At 35.0% G+C, this 16,547-nt stretch overlaps 2 protein-coding genes across 2 annotated transcripts; one reads left to right on the top strand and one right to left on the bottom strand.

The window, feature by feature from the left end:
* Positions 1-3,984: 3,984 nt before the first annotated feature.
* LOC102695832 (leucine-rich repeat neuronal protein 4) lies at positions 3,985-11,751 on the top strand. Its single transcript, XM_015351328.2, has 5 exons — positions 3,985-4,586; positions 5,113-5,764; positions 6,338-6,515; positions 7,132-7,245; positions 9,731-11,751. Exons 2-5 carry the CDS (start codon positions 5,134-5,136, stop codon positions 10,635-10,637), a joined length of 1,830 nt encoding a protein of 609 aa, XP_015206814.1. The 5' UTR covers positions 3,985-4,586; positions 5,113-5,133; the 3' UTR covers positions 10,638-11,751.
* Positions 11,214-16,299, bottom strand: crls1 (cardiolipin synthase 1). Its single transcript, XM_006625999.3, has 7 exons — positions 15,422-16,299; positions 14,800-14,937; positions 14,309-14,438; positions 13,761-13,846; positions 13,372-13,440; positions 12,071-12,162; positions 11,214-11,716 (listed from the first exon to the last, which is right to left on the bottom strand). The coding sequence occupies exons 1-7, from the start codon at positions 16,100-16,102 to the stop codon at positions 11,626-11,628; spliced, it is 1,287 nt and encodes a 428-aa protein (XP_006626062.1). The 5' UTR covers positions 16,103-16,299; the 3' UTR covers positions 11,214-11,625.
* Between the last annotated feature and the right edge of the window lie 248 nt (positions 16,300-16,547).

The following is a 16,547-nucleotide window of genomic DNA, read 5'->3' as shown; positions in this document are numbered from 1 at the left end:
TTTGAGGAAAAAATTTAAAAATAATGTAAGAAAAGTAAAACATATTTCAAAAATAGAAATACTGTAACAAATGGCATTATTTCAGTTCACATGTAGGTATTTTATTCCTAGACAATTCTGAGAGATTGTGCTCAAATCAAGACAATAAGACCTGAATTGTGCCCTGCATTCTGTCACTCCATTCCACAAGGGTACATCACTACTGCTTCTCGCCTGCACTACCGCCTGTGTTACTACCATAGAGCGGATACACAGAGTTATTGTCTTTCAACATTATAAATCCAGAATGTGAGTATGTTTAAGCATTATTAAACTGAGCTACAGGATATTGGGGTGCATAATTATGAACTTTTCTATCTTATAACTGGTTACTTGTAGTAAGAAGTAAGGTTCATTGATTAATTAGTCATGTATTTATCAACATTCATTTGATAATATTGTTTCCACTTAAGAGGTCTAAAACAATGGGTAGAAACTGAGTACTGTATGTACAGTAGCTGTATTTGGGCTAAGAGAGAGGATCAAAAGGAAGCTTCTTGAGAGTTGGTCTGGTTACTCATAATGAAGAATACACGTTTAACACGCATTAAGAGAGCATAAAAAATGAGAGAGAGTGGTCAGGGAAAGGAGATAAAGACAGACAGGGAAGGAAAGGTGCAGCAGGACCAAGTGACAACCTTGTTTTGTAAATTGAACCTTGATAAAGACAGCTTACTGTCCTGTTATTTAAGGAAATTCTAAGTCCCTTTACTGTGAGTTTAACAAGCTCAAAACATTCCCTCCTAATTTTGTGACGCATTTTTTTTAGAATAGAAACATTAATTAGTGAAGAGAGATTTACCACTGGGCAAATTCTGGCAATATGACACATTCAGAAACAAACGCTCTTTCAAATGGCCTTTCCAAGTTCAAATTTGTGACTTCACTCATTTTACAATACAACAACCTTTTTGAGATAAACCTCAGAAGTAAGCAGCTTCAGGAAAATAACTTGAAAAATATCCTCTGCTATTCAAAACTAGGAGCAAACTACATTCTAGAAGAATTCAGAAGTGAGGAAACGTTCAAAAGAAGGTCGAGGGCATTTGCTTACTGTATTGAGCCAGCCCAGTGTAGCTTTGGCCTTTTTTCATGCTGAAAGGTGAATTTCTCAGTCTCAGTTTTATGTCTGAAGCAAGTTTTCCTCTTAAGATTTGACAGTAGTTTGCTCCATTTATGTCCAAATCCTATTTGACAAGCTTCTCGGTACCTGCTAATAAGAAGACATATTACATAATGCTTCTTGAGTTTGCATCAGATGCAATGCTTTGCATTTAGACCAAAAAGTTCTAATGTCTGATGTCTGAGCACATCACCTTTTGCCACATATTTGCAGTATCACTTTGTTGAAAAGCCCTTGAGGTACTCGAGATGTCTTTATAGTTCCATAAAACCCCTTTTGTAGAGTGACCATGGACATTTTCTCTCATCTCACCTATTAAGCTGCGTAACCTTCAAAGCTGCCTTTGGCATCCTTACCCAGTTGCCTCCCTTGACTGCTCATTTTGGAGGAGCAGTCTGATCTAGGCAACATCTGGGTGTCTTCTACTGTACTTCTTAATGATTGACTTCACCTTGCTTTTAGAGATTAAGGTTCGTTAAAATGTTTAATACCCTTTACCTTATCTGTAATATTATTCAGCTTTATCCTTGAGTTATTTAAAGATCTTTAGTCTTTCAGATTGAATCTTCACTTGAAATTCATTCCTTGATTCATGGACCTTACAGAGATATGTGTATTTATTCTGAAATCATGTAAACCATTGTTAATGCACACTGACAGAGACCAACTAATTGTGTGGCTCTTAAGGTTGACTTTTTTGCACCTATTTTGCATCTATTTTCTTCATTTTGGTTCTTACTTTAAATATGTGGAGTAGATAGGGTACATAAATATTGCTACTTCAAAATGACTTCAAGTTTTAAAGCAACAAAATTTGAAAACTGTGGAAGGGTCCAAATTCATTTGCAGGTCACAAAGAGTAAAAGCATCTGTCCAGAGAAGAGATTCTGCTATTTTTTTACTTTGTATGGACAGTGTACCTGTGTTTACCGAAACTAGATTAGGTCAGGTATCTGGGTCCTTGGTTTGCTCTGTGATAATGATAATGTCTCCAGCCTGATACCTGCAGGCATCAGGTATCTTTCTAAGTGGCAGCAGTGTCAACACTCTTCCTACTAACTAATCTCTGCTGTTATAGATCTGGGTTTACAGCATACGATAAATAAATAATTGGTTTTGCAAACTATGCTCTAGAATTTAAGGAAAAAGTATTCAGATTTTAAAAAAATATCTTGAAAAATAATTTTGAAAAACAGCATTCTGTAGGTCTATAAGCTAATATTTTTCCAATATATTGTTCAAATTTTATGGTGACATCCCATCATGACTGAATGCCAAATAATTCATTCTTGAAAAGGATAACAACCAATCTTCAATAAGAAATCAATAAGATTGTATTTATTAAATTGTAAGCAATAAATGTGAACTTGCCATCAGTATAATCAGGTAGTAGTAATTTTTACAGTTATTTTAGGAGTGTTATATTCCCCATTAAGGTGGTTTAAATTTGATAATAGGAGAAGTATGTCAGGGGTATTCCTTACGAGATAAGATAGAGTTCTACTGTTGACATTTCACATTCCATACATTTTCAAGGAAACAAAGAATGTTTTTTGAAGACTGATTTGAGACTTTTGTCTATACTGTGTAGTAATATTTTGAATCTAACTTCCCCATCTACATGGTGTCATCTGGTCTCTGTCAGTAAAGGTTTGAAAGTTGTCTCGATTGTATAAAAAACAATGCTCTGTTAGTCTGGCAATTTGTAACTTTAATGTACAATGATCTTTTTCTTTGCAAAATAATGCATTAAATGCTTAGATTAACTGCATTCTGAATATATGTTTTGTATGGATGTTTTGGTTGGTTTAAGTGTGGTATGTGTGTGTGTGTGGGGGGGGGGATAGGGTATAAGGGAATCTATCTGGGAAAATGTTAGTTTTTCTTGTAACCATAGAGACTGAGAGTTTCTTGACTGGTGCAAGCTAGTGCTGGGTACAGCCAGTGGTGTGTGAAAATTCCATAGATTTACATTGCGTTAGTCGTATTATTATAAATGGCCATTCTTAACTTTTCCCTGGCATTCTTATCTTTATCCAAGTAAAATCTGAATTAAGTTTTTAAAGGGATACATGAAATGGGTTATTCAGATAATATGTTCAGTAACTGTATGATAATTTTTCAGCTTATTTGTTTCTCTTTCTGTCCTGTATACAAAAAAAGGTGTTTTAATTGTGTTCTTAATCCTTTTTTTGTGTGCATTAATTGTGCTTAATACAAAGAGAATGCTTACAATGTACAATATTTTAACATCCTTCTCTACATGTTGACATCTTAAAAGTTTTTTAGAAAGTCATACACAACTCCCAAACTCTATTTGCTAAAGTTTGATGAAGTTTGATTTTCATTTCCTTAATTTCTGAGATTGTCCCTCCTCACCCAGAGCTATTTCTGAACACTTGAGAGTTGCCATTAAATGCTTAACTGCATTAAATATTTATCAAAACCTTTTATCAAAACAAAAAGCAAGGTGCAAAAAACATGAAAGATGAAAATCAAAATTGACTGTAAATGCATCAAAGAGAATTTAATAAGGATCATATGCAAATATGCACTGCCTTTTCAAATGATAGTTATCTGGACAATCACTGTATAAAAGAAACATAGGACATTTGAAATGTATTTTGAAATGTAAATTTCTCAAATGCAACATACTGTATGAATTGTTTTGTGGCCTTCCCCTGTCCCCCTGCTAGCAGTTACATATTTCCATAGTAATATGGTGTTCCATAGCAAAGGGGGTGAATAATTATGCAGTTATTTCTGGTATTATATTTATATTTAATTTACGAGGATCTGGAAAATTTTGTTTTCACTTTGACATTATAGAATATTTTGTGTTGATCAATGACAAGAAGTTCCCAGTAAATAAATTATGATTCTAAATTGAAATACAATAAAATATGAAAAAGTCCAAGGGAGGTGAATACTTATAGCCACTGTACACATTCTGTACATCCTGAACCTGAAACAGGTGTACCACTTTTGTCCATTCAATCAGAATTGTTTCCAACCTTCTCTTTTTCTTTATTTTCAAGGTCATTACACACATGGGTTATGATGTGTGGAATGTCATTGACAACAGAAAGAAAACACATACATACTTAGCATTTCAAAGGGTTTTGTATTTATGACTGGGTGTGAAAAACAGTTTTAATGTTACACAAAGCTCATGAACATTTTTATTACTATAAGGATATCTTAGGTAAAACTGAGTTGATGATCTCAGCTTTTTACTGAAAAAGAACTGATAAGTTTACTCCCTTCAGCTGTTAGATAACAGCAACATGACCCTACACTCGGCCCTCCCCCTCCTTTTTGGTATGTTAAGAGACAAAGTGGAGTCAGAACCTTTTAATATTACAAGTAAGAGCATACCAGTTGCTTCAAAGGAAAAACACCTACCGATTTCATTTGGATTCTGGTGAGTACCATTAATTACAACATTTACAATTTATCTAAAGATGGATTAGACAAAGATGGAATTACTTGATTTACACTGTTGAACAGTAAAGACTGAATAAAATAGACAAAAGATGTGACGATCCACAGCTAAAATCTTTAAAAAATTGTGGTCAAAGACAAAATGGAAGGCTACAGTTAAGGTCTAATTACATGCCTTGTGATTTTTTTTTTACAGTCCTTATTTTGTATGTTAAATTATTAAATTGTATTCAAGACGCGTGACTTTTTAACAAACAAACTTAAAAAGCAGGGTTGGCAAAGCCCAAGAAATAATAAACCTTATGTGGTTTCTTCCTTAGTTGTATTCCCCCTAACAAATATCCAGTAATATAAAGATAACAAAAACTGTATTATACTACTTTTAAGTTCTAAATTGATTTTATTGTCTATCTTGGTACAATGATATGTTGTAAACTTTTACTGTATTTTAATAAAATTGCTGCACTAAAATGCAAAATAAAATAACAAAACTTGTTTTATTTCAGGACGCATAAAGAACAAATAAAATGCTTCTGATACTAGGATGTGTTTTGACCACCTGTATAGTTTGGAAAACTGAAAGCAAAATAACAAATAATCAGATTTCTAATTTCATGAACACAGAAAACAACAACCTGATAATAGATCTCTCTCATAAAAACTTATACAACCTTTCCTGTGGGATATTAAGCGATCTTAAAATTGAAATTCTAAACATATCAAATAACAACATAATAGAGATTCCACCCTGTTTACCACCCACTTTAAAAACACTGGACTTGAGCAGAAATAATATTTTGTACTTAACAGACCACAGTTTGCAAAACCTCACACACTTGCACAACCTGATACTCCATGGTAATGATATAAAAGAAGTTTTTCTGAAACAAGTGGTGAACCTGGAATTGTTAGATCTTAGCTACAACAGACTACAGGCATTTCCACATGCACCACAATGGCCCAAGCTGCAATATTTATCTGTTGCACGAAATGCAATTGGCACCGTGAATCTCCGAGACTTGGAGGCTATGCCAATTCTGAAGCACCTTGACCTGTCACAAAATGATTTTAATTTGAACTTCTCTGGAGGATCCAATATCTCTACAGGAATCATCAGGGAGCTTGTCATGAGTGATACCAATATTACTATTGTAAAAGGCAAGTGTGATTTTATTTTAAAGTAAAAATGTTTTTTGCATACCTATTTTGGGTGCATGTGTAATGGTTTATTGTATAAACCATAAAAAAATATCGTATTAATCTTTTTGTTTAAAAAAATAAATTATAAGCCTATTTTTATGTTTTAGCATCACATACTCAAGTATAAAGTAATTCAAAATATTTGAAAGTCACTAAAATGAAACAAGGAGTATTTAAACCTACTTATGGGATTAGTTGTTTTTAATGCCTCTCAAGAACTAGATTCAAAGACCAATCATATTAAAGTTATCTGCACCTATCCACTGTTCATATGGCATAATATATTTCTTTGTTCGAGTAATGTATATAGAGTTGACTATTACAGAATATTTCAAATTAGCTTCAGATATAGCTATTATTGTCAAATTGCTCTTTTATTTGCATGTTTTTGGGAAATTTAAAATAATCTAAAAGTTGTAGCAGGAGTTGTGTATTTCTGTAAATTAAATCATTTTAATTTGTGCAATAGACGGACACTGTTCTTTGATATCAGGTTCCAATTCCTAAAACAAACTTTTTTTTTATTTGCAGATGATCCGTGGTGCACATTTTTCAAGAATGTAGAACAACTCTATTTAAGAAATAAAAATATTTCAGATTTTCCTAAAGACTGTATGCCCAAATTAAAGATGATACATTCTGAGGAGTCACCCTTAGCAATGAAAATAGATTATTCCCAAAACGACAAAGCAATAGAATTATCCCTCAGGTAAGATACTGATAACATATCAGAAATAAAAACTTTAATTTAAAAGTGCTTATTGTTTCTACAATAGTATACAAAAGGTTAGGTTTTATACAACAGAAAGGCCTTAATAACATGTTATTAAAAAATAGCTTGTAATATTTAAATTCTGAAATGCACATTAAAAGAATGCAAGTTCATTAAGTCGTCTGTCTTGCCAAACTAATCAATGTCATTATGGTCAATTCCAGATTAGGTGACCCATGTTAAAAGATAATTTAAGCATGTTGTTTTGCAAAACAATTAATATCTCAGACACAATGTAGATAATTAGGACCTCAATTAGACGTTTCATAAAATATGTGTACTCAGTGTTATACTGTATACATTCAAAATAGCACATTGTGTTGTGTATAAGCAGATTTATATTACAATGTGGCCTGTTTATTGGTTTAAGAACATGACTACTGAATCACTAGGATTGATTACCTTAGCCTCAAGGATGTCATAAGATACATGTTAAGTGCATTGGCTACAATTAAAATATTAAAGTTAGCAAAACTACTAATGTACATATGTAATTAAAAAGGATTGTAATACATTTAAATGTATTGTTTATGTTCAATGTACTATTTTTCAGTTGTGATCAATCAATACTGAACACATCCGTTACAAATAATATTATTGAGCCTACAAGTGGCAATGACAGTATAGCTCTAAGAAAACTCTGCCTTCTGAATCCTACATTGAAAAGGTAAGCTTTATAATAATTCAAATACAAACAAAAACAGCTGACAGTTGTGAGAATAAGTTTGTGAACCCTTAAAATTTATACGGATTTCTGCATGAATGGCTCCTAAAATGTGATCTGATCTTCATCTAAGTCATAATAATAAAGACAGTTTTATTTAACAAACAACATTTTACATTGCCATAACTTTATTGAACAAATGGTTTAAACATTCAAGGTCATTGACGGAAAAAGTATGCGAACCGTTATATTTAGTAACTAATGGAACCTCCTTTACTGGCAATAACCTCAACCAAACACTTTCTGTAGCTGCTGATCAGACCTGCGCAGCGGTTAGCAGGTATTTTGGCACATTCCTTTATATAAAACTGTTTCAGTTCATGTATATTTTTGGGATGTCTTGCTGTCACGGTGGACCGGACTTCAGAGGATTGGGATCCTATGCCAAATCGGGGGGCGAAGGCATAATCGGAGTGAAGCGTAGAGTCGAATTGCCCGGGATCTACACTAGTAAACATGGGTTGGGAACGTACAAGTACGGAGCTCAGGGAGGAGACCTCAATCGTAAGCAAGGAAAGGAAGACTAGTGAGGGTTTAAATAGTGCTGAGAAGATTGGTGCGTGAACGTTTGGGGAGAGAAGAGCTCATGGGAATGCGGGAGCGCTTGCAAGCGTGAGTGCAATTCGTGACGCTTGTTTGAATGACCTGCTTCAGATCACACCACAGCACTGTGGCTCAGGATCTGTGCCTGTGGCTGGAAGGTTGCTAGTTCAAATCCTGCGGCCGGCAGAGGAATCCTAAGGCCCTTACCCCAGCTGCTCCAGGGGTGCCATATAAATGGCTGACCCTGCGCTCTGACCCCAAGCTTCTCTCCCTGTCTGTGTGTCTCATGGAGAGCAAGCTGGGGAATGCGAAAAGACAAATTCCTAATGCAAGAAACTGTAAATGGATAATAAAGTGATCTTATCTTATCAATGGTTTGAGGTCAGGGCTCTGACTTGGCCATTCTAAAATATGGAATTTCTTCTGTTTTAGCCACTCTGTTGTTGATTTACCCCTGTGTTGTCGATCGTCATGTTGCATAACTCAACTTCTTTAGAGTTATAGATCGTATACAGACACCCTGACATTCTGGTGTAGAATTTCCTGATACAACTTGGAATTGGTCCCTAAATGATTGCAAGCCATCCAGGCCCTGAGTCAGCAAAGCAGCCCCACAGTCAGCAAAGCAGCCCCACATCATTATACTCCCTCCACCGTGCTTCAGTTGCGATGAGCTTTTGGCGTTGCTATACAGTGTTTTGTTTTTTCCAAACACAACGCTGTGTACATTTATCAAAAAGTTAAACTTTTGTCTCATCTGTCCACAAAACATTGACCCAGAACTGTTGTGGAACATCCAAGTGGTCTTTAGCAAACTCGAGACAGGCAGCAAAGTTTTTTTGGAGAGCAGTGGTTTCCTCTGTGGTAACCTCGTTCAGTGTTTGTCTTATGGTACACACATGAACACAGACATTACTGCAATTACTTAGCTGTCACTCTAGGGTTCTTTGTCACCTGTTTGAGGATTATATGGCCACTCCTAGGGAAGGTAGCAATGGTGCTCCAGTTCTAGTCTTATGGGCTTCAACAATTCTTCTTCTGAGGTCCCTTGAAATCTTTTGATTGGGCCATATTGCACTTCAACAGAACTCTGTTGTGAAGAGCAGGTAACCAAAATTGTGGGATTTTTAAATGGCAAACCCACACCTGAATTGATTGGAACAGCTGACTCACTGATTGGAATACCTGACTCCAATTGCATACTTTCACATACTTTTTCCATCAGTGATCATGATTGTTTAACCTATTTGTTCAATAAAGACATGACAATGTAAAATGTTGTGTGTGTTGTTAAATAAAACAGGCTTTATTTATTATTATGACTTAGATGTAGATAAGATCACATTTTAGAAGCCATTCATGCAGAAATCCAGATAATTCCAAAGGGTTCACAAACTTTTTCTCACAACCATAAGTAGTTATATTCAACTTTGTTGTGAGAAATGTTAGTAGAAATAGTAGTATTTCATGAACACGCACTGTACAAATCGAACCACATGGGACAAATTTCATAGACAACAACTTTACAGAAGATCCTGCATCAGTTGGTGTATTTGGTTTACACCTTATGTTCCTCATGGTTTCGTCTGTACTGTATGTGTGCCAGCTTTCACCACACTGTCGTCTAAGTGGGTCAACTACATTCAAGAACCTTCTGAAAGAGTCTTTTATAATAGGCTCTATTTCAAGGGAAAAAATGTTTATAAATGGTTAAAAAACAACATTTGTCTGAAACACCATGGTCAATTTTTAACCATATCAACAATGTAACCATTTAAACAATGTATACTAAAAACTTCTTATTTTTGTAAAATTCTTTGCATGTGTATATATGTATATTTGTATGCTGTCATCTGTTTATCTCATGGATTAATTACATTTTCAGGTACAGCGCATCAACAAATGTCTCAATTCCAAGTGTGCATCAAACAACTGTAGTTACATCTCCCACCACAGCTCACTATACTACAGAACATAAATCCTGGACTACGCATCAATCCCCCATTTTAATGAATATACCTGCATCAACAGTCCACACAGAAAGGACAATCACCTCATCAGCCTCAGATTTAAAAAGAACCACCATCAAAAGCCCACCGCAAATAAAGCCGACTCAGAAAATGGCAACTATACCAATTTTTAAACAAGATTTTCTGGATTATAATGACTACTCACATGAAGCTGAGCCCGAGACCTACTTAGGCAGGAAAGAATGTAATTATGATCGATGTAGGCACCTCCAACGGCCTTGCTCAGAACTTGCCCGAATTCACAATTGTTTATGCCCAGGTTTATCACAAGAAACAGTCCGTCCCGATCCTCCGACAATGGCAGAGGTATCCAGGATTACACACAAGTCTGCAGAAATTCAGTGGTGTGCACCTTACTCTGTTGTAGATGAGTACCAGCTGAAGATCAAGCAGGAAGGAAAAGTTAATACAATTAAAAGCATCAGCCCCATGTTTAGAAAGTTGACCGTTTATGAGCTGTTGGCAGGCAAGGCATACAACATTTGCGTTTTAGCAAAGAACAAAGCAGGTGTTTCAAATGAGCACTGTACGACATTCACAACTGACATGGACAATATTGCTTTTGTTTATGCCTTAGCCAGTGTGGCTGGACTTCTACTGGTTGTTGTGATTGTACAGGCTATCTGCATATGTAAACTTTGCAAAAAGCTACCTCCGCCTGCTGAAACAGCATTTCTTGCCAGTTTAGTCTCCATCTCCAATCCAGCATTCTGTGACTTTGAAGAGAAACAGGCTACATCAGCACCCATTTTCAAGACATAGAAAACATTGCCTCAAGGGTAGAAAGAAAAACTGGAAATGTCCAAGAATTGTTGAAAGTCATTACAACAACACAAAGTCATTATTGTATAAGGTTAATTAAAATTCAGTTCCATTCAGTGATATTTTCCATGATTATATTTTCCATCAATAACGTTTTTTTCATTACCGTCAAAGTGTATAACATTTTTTCTTGACTGCACTGTGTTTTGATCCTTATGAATCACTGACATACTTATCAACATATTGCATAAGTGAAGTATCACAATCTTTAACTATTTTCTAAAACCAAATAAGTTTAATTATTCTTACCATATTTGACATTGCTGCCTCTTATATAGAGGACATGACTTTTCCAAGTTCAATGTAAAGATCTTGCGTTTGTGTGGAATGACTGGTATTCAGAAGTCTTTTGTTTTGGAAAATTCAATCGGAGTATTATATTCCTGTTTAATATTTCAACACATGCAGTGTAAAAGCATCCGATATACCACTGACAGCAATTCTTAAATGTGTGCAACAGTATTTTAAGCTTTATCCTCCTTATAACTGCATCAACACATAGAAAAGACAGACAAGTTTTGTGATTGTCTATTTTTTTAATTATTTATGTCAGAAAATTTTCAGATTCCTCATGATATAAACATTTAAAAATGTTTAGGTGTTCATGATGAGGCTTCCATAAGAGAGGCTGAATCTTAACTGAATATAAAACATGTCCCAAGTTTATGTGACATTTTGAAAATTTTACAATTTTAAGTGCACATCAACTTCAGTTGATCGGAACTTAAATTCCCTTGTGATTGGTGTGATTCAGTAAAGTGTAAATCAACTGTCAGTTACAGATATAGCACAGAAATTCCATAATTGTTTTCCTTGAAAAGTACAATTTCCAAAGTTTAGATAATATTTGCATTGATCATCAAAAAAAAAACTGTAATGAATCACATAATTCTGCTTTAGTGTTGAAGTACAGTGTTTCTGCCAAAAATTATTTTGTATTGTTTAACACTTGGACAGTCTTTTTACCATAGTGGTAATAGCTGTATGCAGATGCTGTTGTTGTGAGTCCTGTAATATACCTGAAAAATAAAAATAAATAAATGGTGATTCTGTGGATCCATGTTACTCAGTTTTTCCAGGTGATCTGATATAATTATATCAAACAAATGCTGATCAGAATCTTTCTATTCTACATAAAGAAAATCTAAAATCATACTTAAATGTTGACTTCTTCATCTTAATCCACAGCATTCTCTTATTACAAAATGCTACAGTCACTCAATGATAAATACAGCTGGAAATTCTGTTACAGATTTCTTATTTCTTACTATATCTTATCCCTGAATCCTGCTTATTTTACAACAAGTGAGGTCTATAATATTTATAAACACGGTTCCTGTACGACAAACCTGCATTATACTGCATGTACTTACCACAGAGCCTGAAGGAATATGCTGTCCACATAGTGAAAGACAGGTGCAGCTAAAGACGCAGCCACTAGAGCCAGCTGGACCGCAGTGTTCACCTGCAAAGCAACATAAAAACACGGCACAATTCCTGACTCTCACAAACCTTCCACGTCTTATTACATTTCAATATGAAACACTCAAGAGATACTTCAAGAAAAAATGTCAGTGAGAGAAATAAAACAAAAACCTATTTACCATATTGACTGTGAGGTAATAGGAGAGTAGAGCTTAAATTAAATAGATAGCTATCTGAAAAGCACATAGACCAATATATGTGGAATAATCTATTGTACAGATTATTTATATAATTAGCTTAATCTATTTTAAACTATATACTTTTCAGTATCTACTTTATTTACAGATTTATATAAATACTATACTTTATGCAGTTTAATCTATTTATAATGGATGTCAAATTACCTAAAATAATTAATATTTCATTCCTCACTATTATTGTTCACTATTAATGCTTTATGATTTGCAGGAACATCACAAAAGATGGTAACAATCAAAAACAAAAAGCTTACACCGCTCCTAAGTGAGACCTTTAGATGATACTTTTGACAAATCAGCTCTCAGATTACATTCTCCATTTCTCATAGAACATGCCTCCAAAAAATATTCAATTTCTAAATTTAGAATAAACTAGTTCTCACTTTAATATGCTTAATTGTGGCTAGCAAACCAGTACATCTTTATAGCAATCGAGAAAATGTACATTGCGCATACCAGGTGCATGCTTAGGAAAAACTTTAAAAAACAAATGAATAAATTGCTTAAAAAAATTACAAATCATGTTATTCTAATACATTTACCCCTAAAAAAGGAAAATATATTGATATTACTTATTAAAATGAATGGCATTCAAAAGGCTGGTAGACTAAAAGGACTAAAAGGCGTGTGATCGATTTTCCACACCATTCATCACCCACCAGTAAAAACACTCTTCATTTCACATTTTACATTAAACTGAATTGTTTTACTCGAAAAAAACATTTAATTTAAAAGTATGTATTTTTGTAAAATTATATAAATATTTTGCAGGTAAAAATGTGTGCCACTGTTTTTGGCAGTTCAATCTCTTGCTGGGAGTGGTCCTGAAAGGCACCTCTACTCCCATGTACATACATTCCTATGAGGAATTAAGATTTAATTCACATTTTTTTTTAAATAATGTGGCATTTTTCAGGAATTGACTCCCCGCATGAATTAAGAACTACCTGTACATTGGTTCACTGTTCTGCTTAGTTAATAAAGAGTCTTACCTTACTAATAAATGTTGGCTTCAACTGAGCAGTAGCATAACATGGGTTGAAGTACTTACTAATGGTTCTCTGTATTTCAAGAAAAATGAAATAAAATGATTTATATCTTGCACTGCATGAGTACAAAAAAGCATCAAGGTAAAAAGTGACAAAAAGGCATTCAAGGTCTTTTCTAACTGTAATATAACAAAAATAAACTTAGAACAAAAATAAAATGACAAAATGTTTATAGATATCTTAATAGTGATTACCACTGACAGCAAGATATTAAAAGCAAATTGCATCTCAATGTTATTTTTTAATATCTTAACAATAATAGAATTCTCACAAAGCATTTATATATAATCTAGGCTGCTACTGTACATAATTATATTTGTTTAGTTACTTACTGGAGGTGGGACAGTTTTGTATCGGACATAAAAAACAGCTGCAATCAAAGCAATGTCTCTTGAAATAACCATTGCAGTCAGTGGAGCTGAAAAAGAATATGATGCACATCTAATTGACCACATACTGCAAAGCATATACAGTACCTCTTTAGGAACAAGTTTATTTCATTCTGAAAAGAGAAGAAAAAAAAACATATTTCAGCTGTGGAGCCTTCCTCAGGTGTCATCAGAAGAGGGCTCCACAGCTGAAACATTCTTTTTTTCTTCTTTTTTTCAGCATGGAATAAACTTCTACTTGTTCATTTGCAGCCTAAGCATGCCGATGCAGCTACCTACTTGAACTACTATACACCTCTTTAATTTACTAGATCCCAAAGATGCCCCCTTTTTAATGTATTTCAATTATCAATGGTAAAAGACAGCTTAAACACGTATTGAAATAATTTGTTTCTATTAACACCTGAACTTTCACTCATGACACATAGCATTCTAATATTCTTTGACAACTATTTCTGATGCTGACCAAACAACATTCTTGTTCTACTTACCTGGAATGAGATGCGCATAAGTCAAGCTGATATACAGAACACTGATGAGAATTTTATCTGCCAGTGGGTCAAGAGCACTGCCCAAAGCAGATTTCTGACTGGCCCAGTTACGTGCAATGTAGCCATCCAGCTTTGAAGAAAATACATTGAGCAAAGTTATGTCTGTCCTTCAAAAACACTTCAAATAAAGACTAAAAATAAAACCAAAATGAAAAACTAAATAACTGTTTTTTTTGCATGTGTAACAACCTTTTATCTCAGTGTGATTGTTCTGTCGAGTGTAAGGTGTTCTGTCTGGCTTAAATTGAGCTAAATCACATTGTTGCTTTTAAACAACTTTATTCATACACTTTACTGGAAGCTACTTTGTAGCTAATCTAATTTGTATAATTAATTTTCAAATGTGCAGCAAAATGGTGGAGCCACTTATTAATAAGTACAAAACTGTAAAACCTAAAATACATATGTGCTTCTCCAAATATTTAACTCACCAGGTCTGTCACTCCAGCCAAAACAAAAAGGCAGAGAGATAAATTGAAATCCTTCTCCACAATCAGGTACCCCAGAACTGGAGACAATCCAATTCTTGCCATGCACAGGAAATTTGGAATCGTCCATGGGTTTTCATACTAAACAAATAAAAAACGTGTGTTGCTTTAACATTAAAATAGATTTCCTTTGAAGCAAACGCAAAAGGTTTTTACAAAAATCTGCTCATTTACTTTTTGCCCCATAATGAAAAGATTAACAACATAAAAGCAGTGTATATATTAACACAATAATATAGAATTTCACCAGAAAAAAACAATAATGTTAGCCAGTTTCTAACATGTATCGAATACGGAGCAGATCCAAGTGGTGCCGCTTCTGTTATTTACAGTAAAAAAGCTTCCGACGTTTCTTCATCACCTTGGCTTAAGTGACAAAAGTTTGCTACAGTGGCCCACTGACACACAGCCGACTCTAGCAGTGTACATGAAGACCGTCACCCGTCGATCAGTATTTGAGTAGCAACCTACCCCTTATACAAAGTTGAATAACAACTGACTTCCCTGCTTCATCAAACTACAGACGCTTCTGTCCTTTACAGCCAACACTCCCAGCCGCACCTACCAGCTCTTTAAAATTAGACAATCCTTCGGGTCGAGACAGGGTCTTCTCCTCTGCGTTAGGAGACGATTCGTTCCCACTCCGCTTCTCTTTTGACAGGCTATGATTGCCATCTCCTGGGGGCTTCCCAGAAGTAGTACTGCTGTAGCCCCTACCGCATTGAGGTACACCTGAGCCCCCCAAGGTTGCATTTGTGCGGAAGACAGGTTCAAGTTTTGTAGAAAGGAAAGTCAAACGGGAGTATTTCATACTATGTTCCCAACATCCTTTCAGCCTACCGTCAATAGCTGTGTTTCCCTGAGTTTGAAAAGAAAAACTATTTTGTTGTGTTGGGTGCACAGCAATTGGCAGAGCAGAAGCTGAACTATCCTTACGCACAACACAACGTCCCGTATTAAAAGTTGACCTGAGAACAAGCAGCCCGTCTGTAAAGCACTCTTCAAAGTTTAGCGACTGTCCACGGGAAGATAGCGGGGCTTTCAACCTTTGGAAGCATTTCCTTTCTGTCTTTGTGTGCTTTATGAATGTTTTCTGTTCCGAAGTTGCCGGCGATGCTTTCATAACGTTTGTCGTGCTCCACAATCCACAAGACAGAGCTACAGCACTGTATCTGTCCACTAAGGGACTAAGTACATGTCCTTTTGCACATGTTATCAAGTTACTTTTACAATAAGCCGAAAGCATCGCAAAAACAACTTACACCAAGCTTTGCAATAGATTAAAATGCAATGGTACGAACGCTAAAATCCCTAAACCCCTGCAACCACATGTGTACAATTTACAGCCCCGATAATAAAATCTTCACATTTTCGTTTAACAGAACTAATCCCATCCACCCTCTTTCTAGCCTGTGCCACCTTGCCGCATTCCGTTTTGACAATTTTACGACAGTCGTTCCAGCAGTACGCTTTGAAGCTTCGCTGCGCGTTAGTGTTGTCCCCTGGCTCAGTGCTGCGAGGTTGCTGTGAACGTCATAAAATTGTTCGATAGTCATAAAAATAATAGGAATGCAGTCAGAAATCTGGGATTATGAAGTGATAGCTCTTATATTTTGTTTACTTTTCTTACAGGTATTTTAACTTTTATTCTGATCCAGAAAATAAAATGCTGTATATCTGTAGTGCAGTGA

Source organism: Lepisosteus oculatus, chromosome 2 (genome assembly GCF_040954835.1).
Source record: "Lepisosteus oculatus isolate fLepOcu1 chromosome 2, fLepOcu1.hap2, whole genome shotgun sequence".
Taxonomy (NCBI): Eukaryota; Metazoa; Chordata; class Actinopteri; order Semionotiformes; family Lepisosteidae; genus Lepisosteus; species Lepisosteus oculatus.
The sequence above is the reverse complement of the archived record's forward strand: the minus strand, read 5'-3'. Positions and strand labels throughout refer to the sequence as shown.